This window comes from Glycine soja, chromosome 19 (assembly GCF_004193775.1).
Source record: "Glycine soja cultivar W05 chromosome 19, ASM419377v2, whole genome shotgun sequence".
NCBI lineage: Eukaryota > Viridiplantae > Streptophyta > Magnoliopsida > Fabales > Fabaceae > Glycine > Glycine soja.
Window position 1 is genome coordinate 4,341,124 of NC_041020.1, and position 15,543 is coordinate 4,356,666.

Below are 15,543 nucleotides of genomic sequence, written 5' to 3' on the forward strand. Positions count from 1 at the left end.
TATGAACCTACACATTTTTATTGCTATATATCACCGTCTCATACTTGAGATTTCTGTTTAAGTTTCCCTTTCTTAAAGCTACCGCTACAGACCAGAACAGACATGTGACAATGAACATAACATAACACTTCAACGGTTGTGTTTGAAAGGGAAAGAAAATTCCTTAATCAAGGAACTTGACACAGTGAACATAGAAACAAGGTTTTTTCAAAGAAAGGGAAGACTTTTTTGAAAGTATATTTTTTCCTTTTGTCGTTTGCAAGTGCAATTTTCTCATTTATTTCAAAATTCTCTAATAGTGACTGTTGATTGGAACACAGAAAGGGTTGAATAAATTTGGTTAGAGACGAAATAAAATGGTTTTCTTATACCTAAGGATGTGAGATGCATAATTATGGGTAGATATTTTCTGGGCTAAGTTGTATAAATTCTAAGATTGTCACATTTCTTAAATTTAAGATTTCATATCAGGACGAATTTTAAGGTGAATCACCTTTTTATGTTTATGGTCTAATTTAAAAATTTGAACTAGCCTAAATATATTAAGAAGTTCCTTTTAAAATAAAATCTAGATGAAAATAACATATCTTTAAATTAATAAACCTAAACTAATATGTAAGTCCGTTTAAGTTTTTAATTAAATTAAAAATATATAATTTTAAAATATTATTATTTATTTAAATAGATTGACCTATTAAACCTAAAATGCATTTTGAATAACTTAAAATTTAACTTTCTTAACTAAATGGTTTTAAAAAAAAAATATTAATGTCAGATTTATGCAGTAAATATATCTCATATGAAAAATAATAATATTAATAACCCGTGTATATATATATATAAAAATAAATAAAGGGGGTCTAACCTGATGAGTGAAAAAAGAAGAAGAAAGGGGTCTAACCTAGTGGAGGATTCACATTATAATCAAGGGATGCAAAATGCATGCCATCATTTTTTAAAAGTTATATTAAATATGTATATTTTATTTCCTTAATTTTGTATATTTTAGTTTTTATTCTTAATTTTTACTTCTTTAATAATAATTATTAATTTTTTATTTTTTAAATATATTGCTCCCTAATTTAAGATCCTAAATTCGCCACTCATTAATCCATCTATACCCTTTTGCATATGCATAATTAATGAAAAGGCATCTAATAATTAAAGGCTCTTCCCTCATCTATTTAATGCATCTCAAAAGTTACTTATGATAAAAATGTGAAATTATACCCCTCGTGTGAGCACTACTTGGTCATATTAGATTAATATATGTTCCTGCACTGGAACTTACCAACCAGTTTTGTGATCGTAATCTTTATGGTCTTGCTTGCTTTTTGTCTCTGCTCTGAGTCAGAAATGAGTTTGAAGGAAGCAAGCAACGTTGGGACCGTTAGTGAATCCTTTTCCAATATATATATATATAGGACACCCTAACCACTTCATGTATCTGTAAGACCTCCAAATGTGAATGCTTCAATAGTAAATTTTCTCAAGTACCATACCACTATTTTTCAGTCTTTTGCCACTTGGCTTATAGCTCTCAATTTCTTTGTTCATGAAATTTTGATACGCAACTTTACAAATTAACTTCTGTATAATATATGTGTGTCTCGGTTCTATCATTCCTCTTTTCACATCAATTTTTCAAAACTATTGATATAAAATGTATTTCTTATAGTAGTGTATCCCAATGTAAAATTCTATTTAATTTATTAGTTCTAAGAATGTATATGATTTAAATAAAATGATTATTTAATAATTTTATCATTAATAAATATTTATTTGTTTTTAAAAAACATTACATTTAAATCCTATAACTATTTTATTAAATTTATTCCAGTTTAAATAGTATTTAACTTATCAATATTATATGAATGTAGATAATTTTTGTTTTCAATTAAAAGATTTACTTGTAACTTTTTTTTTCTTCTAATTTTGCAATAATGGCTAATGTGAAAAAATTTAAACTGATTTAATTATATTATTCTTAATCTAAATTAATTATAGGAATAAAAAATAATCATAGACTAACCTAAACAAGCAAGGATGTGAAAAACAGAAAGAAAGAAAAAACTAAACATATACAACAATCAATAGAATTGGACTATTTTGTCTAAGCTTATTTCTTAAATAAAATGAACAATTTGTAAGGTTCTTTGATGTGTTTGCCTAAACTATTTTTACTTACTTAAAATAAGTGATTTTTGTTGTTCCTAAAAAGCAAATTTCATATGCTTCTAAAAAAAACACTCATTAAAAAAATTAAGTTTAGTTTTTTGATCTAACAACTAAATTGGTTTGGTCTAAATTTTTGAATTTTTGGAACACTCAAATTTGTGAAGAATGGCAACGACCTAAGGTTTCTCTTTCTCTGGCGGCGGTTTGAATGGTTCTGGCTCAAGAAAAGATCCTCCCGATGGTGGAGGTGGTGGAAATCCACCAATTCGAAAGTCCTTTCACAATTTGGTGGTTGGTCCGAGATAACTTCCTAGTCCACGTCCTAAAGTGAATCTTATATTCAACAAAATTTAAACTAGCAAGCTAAGGATTAAGTATAAGGGAGGCAATCCCATGAATATTCCTCCTAATGTGAGGAAGTTGCAAAAACTAATGATGAGTTACACAATGATTAGTTAGTTGTTAAAATGAGATCTCCAAAGAATACTGTTAAAAAAAACAAAACGAAAGAATATTTGGAAGGTAAGGTTATCAAACTCGAGGGTGTAAACTTGTAAGACTTTGATAAACTCTACTTGTCAACTCAACCGGTAGACTTGTAAACGTCTATTTTATATAAAAATAATAACAAAATATTTATAAATAACATATCAATTAAACATTTCAACAATATAATAAAATAAAATAATAAATCATAAATTTCACAATAAATCATTTTAACTCGTAGACTTGTAGTAATGGTAGATCATTTTCATTAAGGATTTGATGTCATTAGAGAACAAGGATTTGATGTTATTAAAAGTGATTTTTTTATTCGAGAACAACACATTAAATGAAGGTATGTTGAATATTAAATACACAGAAAACAACCCAAAATGACTTATATTTTGATATAATTTTTTTAACTTGCTGACTCGGTGGTAAACTCAAGAATCTACCTAATTTACTTAGAATTTATAAAATCTATTACAAATAGAGTTTACACACGAGTCAACTTGCAAAAGGTAAGTGAACTCATAAACTCGTAAAAATTAGCAAGTTAATTCAAGAGTTTGATAATCATATTTCTTAGTAATGTGTAAATGTTCATCTAAGTCATATATCTCACTTTGTTATGTATAATTAGAATAGACCAAATTAATATGATAAACTAATAGAAGGATCAATTTGGTCAAATAAAGATAATTTAAAGGATTAAATTGATTTTTTTTTAAAAAAAATTAAGGACAAAACTAAAACCTAAAATATAGATAAAAATCAAAAATATATTTTACCTTTTTTTTTGTTAGAGATCTCATATATCTTTTATGAGAGATAATTATGATAAAGCCAAATAATAGAGATATAGTCAAAATTAGATGATAGTGTGACTAATTATAAAAATTAAAGTTTATCTAAATATATATAATCATATTAAATTTCGTATAAAATATTCATAATTATGTGCTTTTTTAAAAAATAGTTCAAGAATATATAATATAAATTAACTATATCTACACATAAGACAAACTATATATTCTTTTTTAAGGACCTAAGATTACAAATGTCTATGGCTAGATTCACACGCCAATAAAGACCTTTATAAATTCATAATAAAAATTTATATATATGTTAACCATTAATTTTTACAAAATGGTTTTATTAATTGTTATAAAAAAAACTAATAAATCAAAATGAATTATGTTACTCATTTGAGTATTTTTACAAGAATGAAAGTCAACAACAACTAAAGATTATTTAGTTTTTAGATTGTTAGAAAGTAAAACAAAAGAATGTTGTGGTTTGAAAATAATAATTATCCTAAAAGTTATTTGGAGTAGACTTTTGGTATTCGATTTATCTTCTCAAGATTTATTTGATTATGTGTCTAGATCCATTCACTCGAAGCAAGAAGCACATAAGAGGCTAAAAAGCAATGCCAATAACAACAAAAACCAGAGGAATAAGCAAAGAAAATATATAAAGAATAATAACATGAAAAAATTGCATTTTTCAAAGTTTAAGTTGTTAATTCGTTATGTAATATTTATAAACTTGTCTCATTTGCAAAGGTTAATAACAAGTAGTCTTTTACATTAATTCAATTGATTTAATCATTCCATTAAATCTCAAATTAATTGATATATATATATATATATATTAATTGATTCAAATTAATTAATTATTAAAAAATATATTCATCATTATCTTAATAATTCCATTAAATATTAAATTAATTGATATGATAAATATATTAATTAATTGATTCAAAAATATATATTCAATATATTTTTTATTAAATAATATTTATATTTATATATTATATATATGCGTGAGTGGATGAGATTTTATCTTATCATATATTTTCATTTTTTTAACACACTTTCTTTTCTTATGTTCTCATTTCTTATTTGATTATAAATTTTCTCATTTTATTGCCTCTTAACTTTCTTTGCTTACCCTAGGTTTTGATTTGTATTTTTCTCCTATAAAATTAACTTTTTCTTCCTAGAATTAGCTCTTCTATATATATAATCATTATGATCATGTAATATATATCCTTTTCTATTTTTTTATATCATTTGTTATGGAGGTTATTAATTTTGATTGGAAATCGACAATATTTCAATAATGATAATTTTTTAAAACATGTGCATATAAAAAAATTAAATATTTATTAACATATATTATTAGAATTTAAACTAAATAATTAATAATATATTAAAAATTCAAAATAATATAAAAATCATCATAAATTATAAGAAATAAATTTAATACTAATGCGAGACACTAAACGCTAGACTAGTTTTAGTTAAAAGAAAGTAGGGAATCACACTATAATCAAGGAACATAATTGTCTAGAAAAAAATGTGTATACGATAGAATATTAATATATATATTTTTTATATATTGTTATAAATTATTATAAAAATTAATAAATTTATTAACGAAAATTTACATTACAAGATGAGTAGTTACTACATGTAATATATTACTCTTTTAATAATATTTTTTTTTTATAAAACAGACTTGTTATTTCTGTAATTTATTTATTGTTTTCAGTAATTTATTTGACTTTGACCTGAAGCGGTCAGTGAAGAGCTGATAGGGTTTAAGGGGAAAAAAATAACTGTTTAGCCAAAGAAAAATTGAAAAAATTGGCAATAGGGTTTTCAGTTACCCCCGTTTTGAAAGCCATGTATATATAAACCATTGCTATGCTCGTTACGCACTCCCACGTTCTAAAACTGCAATCGAAGCTCGATACAGCAGCAACTAGAATTGGAATAAACCCTATTTCTCTTTTCAAGGGTTTTTGGTCTTTTTTCTGCTCCAAAACCGTAGAACAAAAAGCAGAGGAGAGGGAGAAGGAGCAGACCCTGAATTTGTTTTTGCATGATATAGGCAGAACAATGTCTTCAGATCTCAGTGATTATAAAATCATCAAGGAAGGAGAAGCTGAGATTCTTATGCACGCAAAGAATGAAGTCTTCTATAACAAAACTCAGGTGATAAAGTTTGCCTTTTTATTTTTTTATTGGGTTTTGCTTTGAAATTATGCTTTTGCTGAAAAACCCAGTTGAAGTTTAGTTTTCCCCCTTTAATCAGATATAGGTTGCGTTTGCTTGTTTCATGATGGAAAAAATGTTGAAAGTTGAATAGTGGGATGATGTTAGAATTAGAACTTTTATAATTTATTTGAGATGGTGGCGGTTATTGATGCCTCAGTGCTTGAAAGTTGAATTATTAAGATGTTCACTGGTTGGGTTTTATCTCCTAGAGTCATTATTCATTCTCGTGTGTTATGTTTATGAGTAATTTCTCTGTTTTTTCTTAAAAAAAATTTTGGGGTGTGAGCAGAATATTAAACATTTGTTGTGTTAGACTGATCCTTTGTTCCTTCTTTATAATTATTAGGTCAATAACAGGGATATATCAATCGCTGTTTTGAGAACATTTATATCGAAGCGGAAGCAAGAGCATGAGGCCTACTTGTCCAAAAGAACAAAAGGGGCACAAAAGGTATCTGAAAATGGTGATTCTTCTGAATTGGTTAAGGAGGAAGTACCTGACTCAACTGCACCAGAAGATCATAAATCTAATGGGGAATGCGAAGTAGAGGAAGAGATATCTCCAGAAGAACAGTGCAGCACTATGGAAGAAGATTCGGTTAATGTCACTGAAGAATGCAGCACTACAGAGGGGCAAATCAATGTTTCAGAAGGAAAAGGAAAGAGGGAACTGAAGCCCCCAAGAGTTCTCGAGGTTTTGCATAGTTGTTAGATTTCATTTATACAGCTATTTCATGTCATCTTGATGTCATCGTCGTCATCATCATCATCATTGTGAAATTGTCCATTCAATATTGATTTAAATTTTAATATTTTCTCTGAAGTTTGAACAGAGCAAGTATAATGCGTATGTTATAATTGCTCTATTGCCTGCACCCAGGCCTTGTCTGCTTCTGGTCTAAGGTCTCTTAGATATGCTCGTGAAGTAGAAGGAATTGGTCAGGTTATTGCTGTGGACAATGATAAAGGTGCTTCACGGGTCTTTCAGTTTATATTGTCTTTGAATTTTAATCTCTGGTTTTAAACATGGAAAGTTCTGCCTTTGTATGGTTGGTCTGCTCTTTGGGTACTTACAATTGCTACTATTTGTTTTGAGATTAGTGTACTTCGATTTTTAAGCTTATGCATCTGCATGCTTAGTACAAATTTTTGCTTTTGGCAGCTTCTGTTGAAGCTTGTAGAAGGAACATCAAATTCAATGGTTCAGTTGCAGCTTCAAAAGTGGAGTCTCATCTTGCTGATGCTCGTGTATATATGCTAACCCATGCTAAAGAGTTTGATGTGGTAAGTGGATGCTACTCTTATGAACTTGCGTTCACCTTTAAATATAAGGAAAATGCATTTTTCATGATCTTTACATCTGCTGTTTTTTCAGGTTGATCTTGATCCTTATGGTTCACCTTCAATGTTTCTGGATTCAGCAGTTCAATCTGTTGTTGATGGAGGTATGCTGATGTGTACTGCAACAGACATGGCTGTGCTCTGTGGGGGAAATGGGGAGGTCTGCTATTCAAAGTAATGTTCATACTCTTATTGGCTATCATTTTGTTTGATTGGTGGACTGAACTTCTAACAATTGCTATTCATACTAGATATGGATCATACCCATTGAGAGGGAAATATTGCCATGAAATGGCTTTGAGGATCGTGCTGGCTTGCATTGAGGTATGTATGCATAATGCAGAAGCTCTTTTCAAGGAAAATAGATATAAATTATATAGTTTAGATAAATTGTTGTTGAGAGGTGTCTTGATTATCTCATCAGCATGAAATCATACTAATATTTGGGAATTATTTGGGTTATCTGATATTTGGTATCTAGCTACTTGTGCAATGATATAATGAACGTAAGCTTTTGATGATATACATTATCATGTAAGAAGAAAAATATGAAACAAGCTTTTCCATATGTTAAAATTAGCTTATACACACCTTAAAAATCAGCTTTTGGAAAAATATGAGAGATTCTACAAATTAACTTGTGCATAATATAATCTTGTCCTATTGGAGAAGTTGATTTCATTTTTCCTTATTTTCTTCTCCTATAAGTGCTTTAAAATTAAATCAGTTTGGCAAAAAACATAAGCTATCTTATTCTTGATGCCCATGTCATGTTTACTAGCTATGGAATTTGCTTGAATGAGAGTATTTTACTATTTTCATGTCCACTAGTCATGTTGGTGATGGAACTATGGATTTCCCCCTCCAATAAGACTGAGTGAATTAATGCAATAGAGGAATCACAAGAAGTGATAAGGCTATATTGTGTTAAAGATCAACAATTGAATATTATCAATATTTTTAAAGTATACATGTAATTTGCTTTGCTGTTCTTAAATTGCAGAGTCATGCTAATCGGTATAAGCGGTATATCGTTCCTGTGTTATCTGTTCAGATGGATTTTTATCTTCGTGTTTTTGTTCGCATATATACGTAAGTCCTCTAGTTTCATTATCATGTCTTTTAATAAATGTCTTGTTAGTTTCTTTGTGAATTAGTGATTCTGTGACATTATATCATTTCCTTTGATTCTGACTGAAAGAAGAAATGATTGGTTGCAGTTCTGCCAGTGCTATGAAAAACACCCCCCTAAAGCTTTCATATGTTTATCAGTGCACTGGTTGTGATTCTTTCCACCTACAGCCCATTGGAAGAACCATTTCCAAGGTGTGTATCCTGTTCTAGTCTATTTTAGGTTCCATTTCTACAGATCAGTACATTGACAATCATTTTTTTGTATCTGTAATGTAAGAAAATAATTAGAAAACAAAATAATTAATTCTTGGATTATGCTCGTGGGATGATTTAATTCCTGGGATCATTTGTTTTAATATTTCATCTAACTTCAACCTTGTGAATTGTTTTTAATGGATTTGGGGGGGGGGGGGGGGGGGAGGATGAAATGCTGTGCTGTGGTCACTGATTTTTTTTATCCTTCTATGGTGAGGAAAAACTGTTTCTGTATTTGATTTGGATTTGACTCCTCTAAAGTGAGTAAGGAATAAAGTTTTTTTTGTGAAAAGGATAAAGTAAGTAATATCATTCGTTGATGAGAAAATCATTGGTTAATATCCAAACACTTCTATGATTTGTTATGCATATGCATGTAATATTGACTTTTAATTTTCTCATCAATGACTGATATTACTTTTCACTCTCACTTTAGGGGAGCTGGATCCCCATATGTTTTATCCATTTGTCTCTTTTTTGTGCTTTAGATGAACACGAGTAACAACATAACAAATTAAAGCTAAAAGCTCTATCTTTAGGCGGCACTTAACTCATTTAGATTTACTATAGGTGTTATTTCTTTGCAAAGTATAACATGTAATATGGGGTTGTGGTGGATAATCAATTCTTTTATGATGCTTGAAAGTGTTACTTTTACTATTAAATTAGTATTTTTAAAGTTGTGTATTAAGTTTAGTGCTGGCAGAGTTTGCCAGGATCACAATAGGAAACAAAACATGAGTACTTGGGATTCAAATTGAAAATTATTTCTGCTATTCTTTTCTAGTTAATCAGCAGGCTCCTCTGAGAGCATTTCCCTGGACAACACATAACTAGGAAAGAAATAAAACTACACCGAGGAACCAAAATAGATTTAAGGGATAAATAAACTGACCTCTGAGGTTAGAGCTAATTACATGGAAAATCAGATTTACCTTATTTTATCATATATTTCTTACACTCTGACACCCTTTTTCTAAAGAAATTACACATACCTCCCCTTTTATGTATGAACCATACTCAAAATCCCCTTAAAAAAACAAACAAGGGAGGTCGGCTTAATTTTCTAAACAAGGAAAAGTTAAGTGTAAAATCTAAAGCTAACATCATGCCATGTCTGTCTAATTATTCCTAAATTTAATTGTTCTAGTTCTAGATCAAGTGTTTTGAGGGTTTGGGGTTATGCTCTTTGCAGTAGACCAAAGGGTTGGTATGTTGTACTCCTTTTAAGCCTGCATGGTTGTTTAAGTCTATTGCTTTAGTTTCATTTACTATAAAATCTAATGGTGTCTTAAGGGGAGGAACTTATTGTTGTTTTTACCTTTTCAGAATACTAGTGTCAGATATTTGCCTGGCTTTGGTCCTGTTGTTCCTCAAGAATGCCGTGATTGTGGGAAAAAATTCAATATGGGGGGCCCTATATGGTCTGCCCCTATCCACGACCAAGAATGGGTGGCTGCTATTCTAGCAGATGTGAAATCTATGAAAGACAGATATCCAGCTTATGATCGCATTTCAGCTGTGTTGACTACAATATCAGAGGTGTGTGTGTTTCCATGTCTTTTAGTATTTTATGACACATTACACAACGTTTTATGTTATGATTGGCTACCCAATTCTTCCAATATTAAATGAGTATATTCTTTGCAGGAATTGCCAGATGTTCCCCTCTTTTTGAGTCTGCACAACCTCTGTGCAACCCTCAAATGCACTTCTCCATCAGCAATTATTTTCCGTTCTGCAGTGATCAATGCAGGCTATCGTATATCTGGAACTCATGTTAATCCATTGGGACTTAAATCAGATGCACCCATGGATGTTATTTGGGATATAATGCGCTGCTGGGTAAGGGATCACCCATGGTTAAAACTTGTTCATTTTATGTTTGCAGCAGAATCTGATTTTTCTGATGTCTATGTATGGTTGGCACTTGTACATAAAATGCATTGCCCCATTTAATGAAACTGACTAGAACTTATTTGTTTCATAATGCTTGGGTAAAACGGGTAATTACAAAGAATGATTTGCATTTTTACTTTGTTCACTGATTCCCTCTCTCACTACAGGTAAAAAATCATCCTGTGAAGCCTCAACCAGCAGATCAACCAGGAAGCATCATACTTGCAAAGGAACCTGTTCTTCAGGTATATTAAGTACCATTAAAGTTTTGGTCTCGTGCAAGATGTAGGGCCATTCCCCTTCCCCTTATCACACCCCACCTATATTCTGTGCAATTGGGTGGCTACTGGCTATTTAATCAAGTTTTGGAGGATTATATGTTACTAAGACGTGTGTGCATGCATGATGTGTGGTGGAGGAGTTAAAAGGGATAGAAAGAGGGTTAGAATTGTAATGACAGGGTGTCTCTGATAGGTATGGCTTGTTAAACAGCGAACTAGTCACCTGTCTTGAGTGAACCAATGCTAAGTTGAAAGCTTATGCTTTTAAAAACTTTTGGTTGGTTAAACTTAGTATTATGCATCACTAAGCTGCACAAACATATTCCACTAAGTTATCTGTTGGGTAATCAACGCTCTCACAAATAAAATTATCCACTCCCATAAAGGATTGTGAGAACACAACAAAGATTACACCGTAAGAAAAATAATTACAAACACAAAAATTTAACGTGGTTCGGCACCTTTGCCTACGTTCACGAAACCGTCTCAAAAGTATTTCACTATCACAAAAATGATTACAAGATTGTAACACACCCCAAATAATGTATCACTCTACAAACCCGAATACCCCACTCAATGGTTACAAGAAATGATAGCACTCTTACACAAAGACACTTTTCTCTCAACAAAGTGACTTTGGTTCACAATCTCTCTTCATGTATTGTGTTTTTCCACTAATTCTCTTCTCTATTTATAATGAAAATTGTTACCAACTATAATAAATAATCTCTCTAAGAAGTTGAAACAAAAATAACTTTTAATACATCCATTCAACTAAGGTTCATCTAATAAAATGTAATATTTTACTTTGTATTTAAACCACCTAAACTTTAGTGATAAAAAAATTCAATTCCCAATGTTTATGCACCTTATCTTTTGGCTTGCAACACTACATTATCAAATGTATTTTAATTAAAACCATGAAATCAGAAGATAAGAAAAATTATGTGTAATTTATATATCCATCGTTGTTTTAGTTATATAATAGGGCTTTTGGGCCATGATGATTGCCATGAACTTGGATATGATCTTGGTCCAGATTTTGGCATTTGGCTTGGCCTATGATAAGGTGTAGTGATGATAGTGACTAAAACTTTTCTTGTATATGTTCTTTTCAGGCTAATTTTGCTCGAGCTGTAGCATCTCTTAGCAAGGCACAAGCTAAGAAGGTTGCGCGCTTTCTTCCAAATCCTGAAAGACACTGGGGTCCAAAACTTAGGGCAGGACGTCAAATTACAAGCAAGCATGTCTCTCTTTTGGGTCCTGAAGCAATTAATGGAGCTCTCAATCAGGAAGACGATGAAGAACCTAAAAGTAAGAAGCCAAAGACCGAAGATAGTGTCACTTCTTAGTTCACAAATGAGGTTTTGAAATTAATTTTCATCAATCTAGAGGTCATGGAATTCCATGCTTGTGGTTACTAAAGAATCCATTTGTCTTCACTAAATTTTGCAGAGTGGCGAGTAAAAGTAGAAAATGTGCTTGTTTCTCAATTAACAACTAGGTAAATTGCTGAGGGAAGATTAAGGCACTTTGCATCAAATTAGATATCAGAATCTGGCATTTTATTTTTTGGGATTATGGAAATTGTATCGTGTGGAATAATATTTATTTTCGGTGACTTTGTATTTGGTGTTTCTTATAATCGAAGTTCCAATTTCTGAGCAAAAAGTCAGACAATAAAATAAAAAGGAAATTAAAAACATGGATCATGTTTAGCTCTCTACATGTCTAAGCCTCTCACTGTCTTGTATGAAGCTCTTGAAGTACTATATGCGCATACCGTAGAAAAATGATACTTTTTTCTGGCTAACAAATTTGAGTATGCAGGTTCTTGAAGGACGTTCAAAATATTTGGGTACTTTGGTGGACCTTACCTATACTGGCTGTATACATTGGTAAAAATTCAACTCTCATGTCAAAGATATCGTTAAGATAAAATATATAATCAAAGGATAATCTTTATTCTATGAATTATTTTTTGGATTGAGTTAGGGTCTAAACTCATTTTAATCAAAATATTTGCAAAACAAATTAGTCACTAAATGGATGCAAGTGAAAGAGGTCAGCAATATATGTTGTGCATTGAATCATTTTTTTTTTATAACCCTCACCAAGAATTACTGGTATTTGAGATTGTTAAGAGATCAGATTTGATGTATAATAATAACACGATTACTGTTTACTAGCTTATCTTACATCTAAATTTCTTAAAGTTTAAGTTGGTGGGGATGGTTCTGTTTATATCGTGGACCACATGTTTTCAAATTTTCAATATGGTTTCTCATTTTGACCCTACAAAGCATTGTTAGATGTAAAATCTAATACCCGGATGCGTATAAGAATTGGAAAGCAATACGTATAGACAGTACTCTCCCTGATTTAAAATAAGTGTTTTTTTGAAAGGAAAATATTCTAAAATAAGTGTTGTATTTAATTTTTAATGTAATATTAATTATTTTTTATTAATATCCCTAATAAGTGTTATTTTAATTTTTAAAGGTTAATTTTGTAAAATTATTATTCTCTTGTCATTTATTTATTAGTTTTTTTTTATCTTTGTAAAACAATCTAAAATGATAACCTAAGATGACATTTATTTTAAGGGAAAGGAAATAAGATCGTAAGCCTATAATCCTACAACAATTGAACTCTTGAAAAATGAAATTTAGTATAAAATTCCATTAAGATTCTAGAATAGCATAGGAGGAGGCTATTCTGTTTACATAGTTATTTCCCTCTCTGTAAAAATATGTAACCAAAAAATGCATTTGTTTGGTCAAATTCTATACAATTCTCCCATCTATTCAGAAGGCACCAAGGAACACAATGTTCTTTATTTAATATTTTAAAAAATGATTGTAAATGATTAAAAAGAATTTGTGTACTGCTTTTAAACATCAAAAATAGTTAATAGCGTGTTTGGGTGGGCGTTGAACGTGGAGTCACCCTGAAGAAAATATTTCTTTCTTCTGCGTTGTGAATTTAGGCAAAAATGTGGATCTTGAATGCAGATCCAAACACTTTATAGTTATTTGGATAATAATAAAATATATACTTTTTTAATATTATATAATATATTGAGAAATAATCTATATGCAATTTAAGAGAAATGAGTTAGTTGAGATTTTAAATCAACATAAAAAACTTATATTTCATTTCTTATAAGATAAAAATTTATAATAAATAATTGAATAATAACGATTATACATAAAATTTTGTATATGATCTTTTTTTTTTATTTTAAAAATATTTAGAACAAAAAAATTTGAAAAAAATATAGAGAAAAAGTCTCAAAGAATATTTTGCACTGATTTTAACATAGTTTCAATTGATTTTGGTCTATTTTTAATTGAATTTTGACTAAATTATATAGATACTTTTTGAAGTTTTTGAGATAGTACATAGCTTTCTGTTTTTTTTAACGTTTATAATAATCTCTTCTATTGGAATATATGGTATAACATTTTTCAAACAATCAATACATATCAATGTAATAATTTTAGGGAATGTTAAATATAATTTATTTTTAATTTTTTATCCTATCAATTTTGAGGATTGCCAGTAATATTTTCTCTAACACCTTTCTTCAAAGACTCTATAATTTATTAAAATTTATTAAATGAGAAACGAAACCTATTAATATTGATAATTTCTAATAAATTTTAACCAATCATAATAAATGTATCAAACAAGAAAATGTCAAAAAAATGTCACTAAAACTGTTGTCAATAATTTTTTCATTGTTTGTTACTAAAACTGTTGTCCGTCCATCCTATTAACATTTCTCTCTAACTTTTTTCTTTTGAGACTCTTTACATAATTAATCAGAATTTATTAAAAGTCATTAATTTTGATAAGTTCAATAGTTAGCATAAACAAGATGTAACTTAGTTGGTTTAGTACGATATTCGAGTTGTAAATATTTGAACTTGTCTTTAATCAAATGAATAAAAAAAAAGATAAATAATCAATTTTGTCTCTAAATGTCACTACTAGAAAATAAGGTTTTAACATCGGTTATTTAAGACTTTCAACATCGGTTATTAATTGATGTTGAAAGTACCGATGTGGAAAGTAGTATCATTAACATCGGTTTTTCAAAACCGATGTTAACTAATAAATACAACATCGGTTATTTAAATAAGCGATGTTATATGATACGAATTATGAAAAAAAAAATTATAAATCTATAAATTAACATCGGTTTTTTAAAAAATTGATGTTGTAAGTGACATTTAACATCGGTTTTTTAAAAAACTGATGTTGTAAGTGACATTTAACATCGGTTTTTTAAAAAACTGATGTTGTAAGTGACATTCAACATCGGTTTTTTAAAAAACTGATGTTAAATGTCACTTACAACATCAGTTTTTTAAAAAACCGATGTTAAATGTGACATGTGACATCGGTTTTTTAAAAACTGATGTTGTAAGTAACATTTCACATCAGTTTTTTAAAAATCTGATGTTGTAAGTGATATTTAACATCGGTTATTTAAATAGGCGATGTTATATAATATGAATTATGAAGAAAAAAAGTTATAAATCTATAAATCAACATCGATTTTTAAAAAATTGATGTTGTTAGTGACATGTAACATCGGTTTTTAAAATAACCGATGTTAAATGTGATATTTGACATCGGTTTTTAAAAAACTGATGTTGTAGGTGACATTTCACATCGGTTTTTAAAAAAACTGATGTGAAATGTTACTTATAACATCAATTTTTTTAAAAACCGATGTTAAAAAATGTTGAGGTAAGTGACATTTAACATCAGTTTTTAAAAAAACTGATGTTGTAAGTAACATTTCACATCACTTTATATGATTTTTATAATAGATAATTTTGTTTAGTTTCTTAATTAATGTGCAAGTACACTTAGTTAACAAGACTGTTTCT

General features: G+C 29.4%; 1 protein-coding gene across 3 annotated transcripts; it reads left to right on the forward strand.

Annotated features, from left to right (window-relative positions):
• The first annotated feature begins 5,302 nt into the window (after positions 1-5,302).
• On the forward strand, positions 5,303-12,492 carry LOC114400326 (probable tRNA (guanine(26)-N(2))-dimethyltransferase 2). 3 transcript variants are annotated; one of them, XM_028362742.1, is made up of 13 exons: positions 5,303-5,666; positions 6,076-6,423; positions 6,610-6,697; positions 6,892-7,013; positions 7,105-7,244; positions 7,322-7,394; positions 8,074-8,162; positions 8,291-8,396; positions 9,789-10,001; positions 10,110-10,304; positions 10,526-10,603; positions 11,758-11,953; positions 12,470-12,492. In XM_028362742.1, exons 1-13 carry the CDS (start codon positions 5,376-5,378, stop codon positions 12,475-12,477), a joined length of 1,947 nt encoding a protein of 648 aa, XP_028218543.1. In that variant the 5' UTR covers positions 5,303-5,375; the 3' UTR covers positions 12,478-12,492. The 3 variants fall into 3 exon arrangements, with proteins under 3 accessions (XP_028218543.1, XP_028218542.1, XP_028218541.1); XM_028362741.1 differs by lacking the exon at positions 12,470-12,492 and adding an exon at positions 12,095-12,344 and having other exon boundaries at positions 11,758-12,003; XM_028362740.1 differs by lacking the exon at positions 12,470-12,492 and adding an exon at positions 12,095-12,344.
• Positions 12,493-15,543: the final 3,051 nt, after the last annotated feature.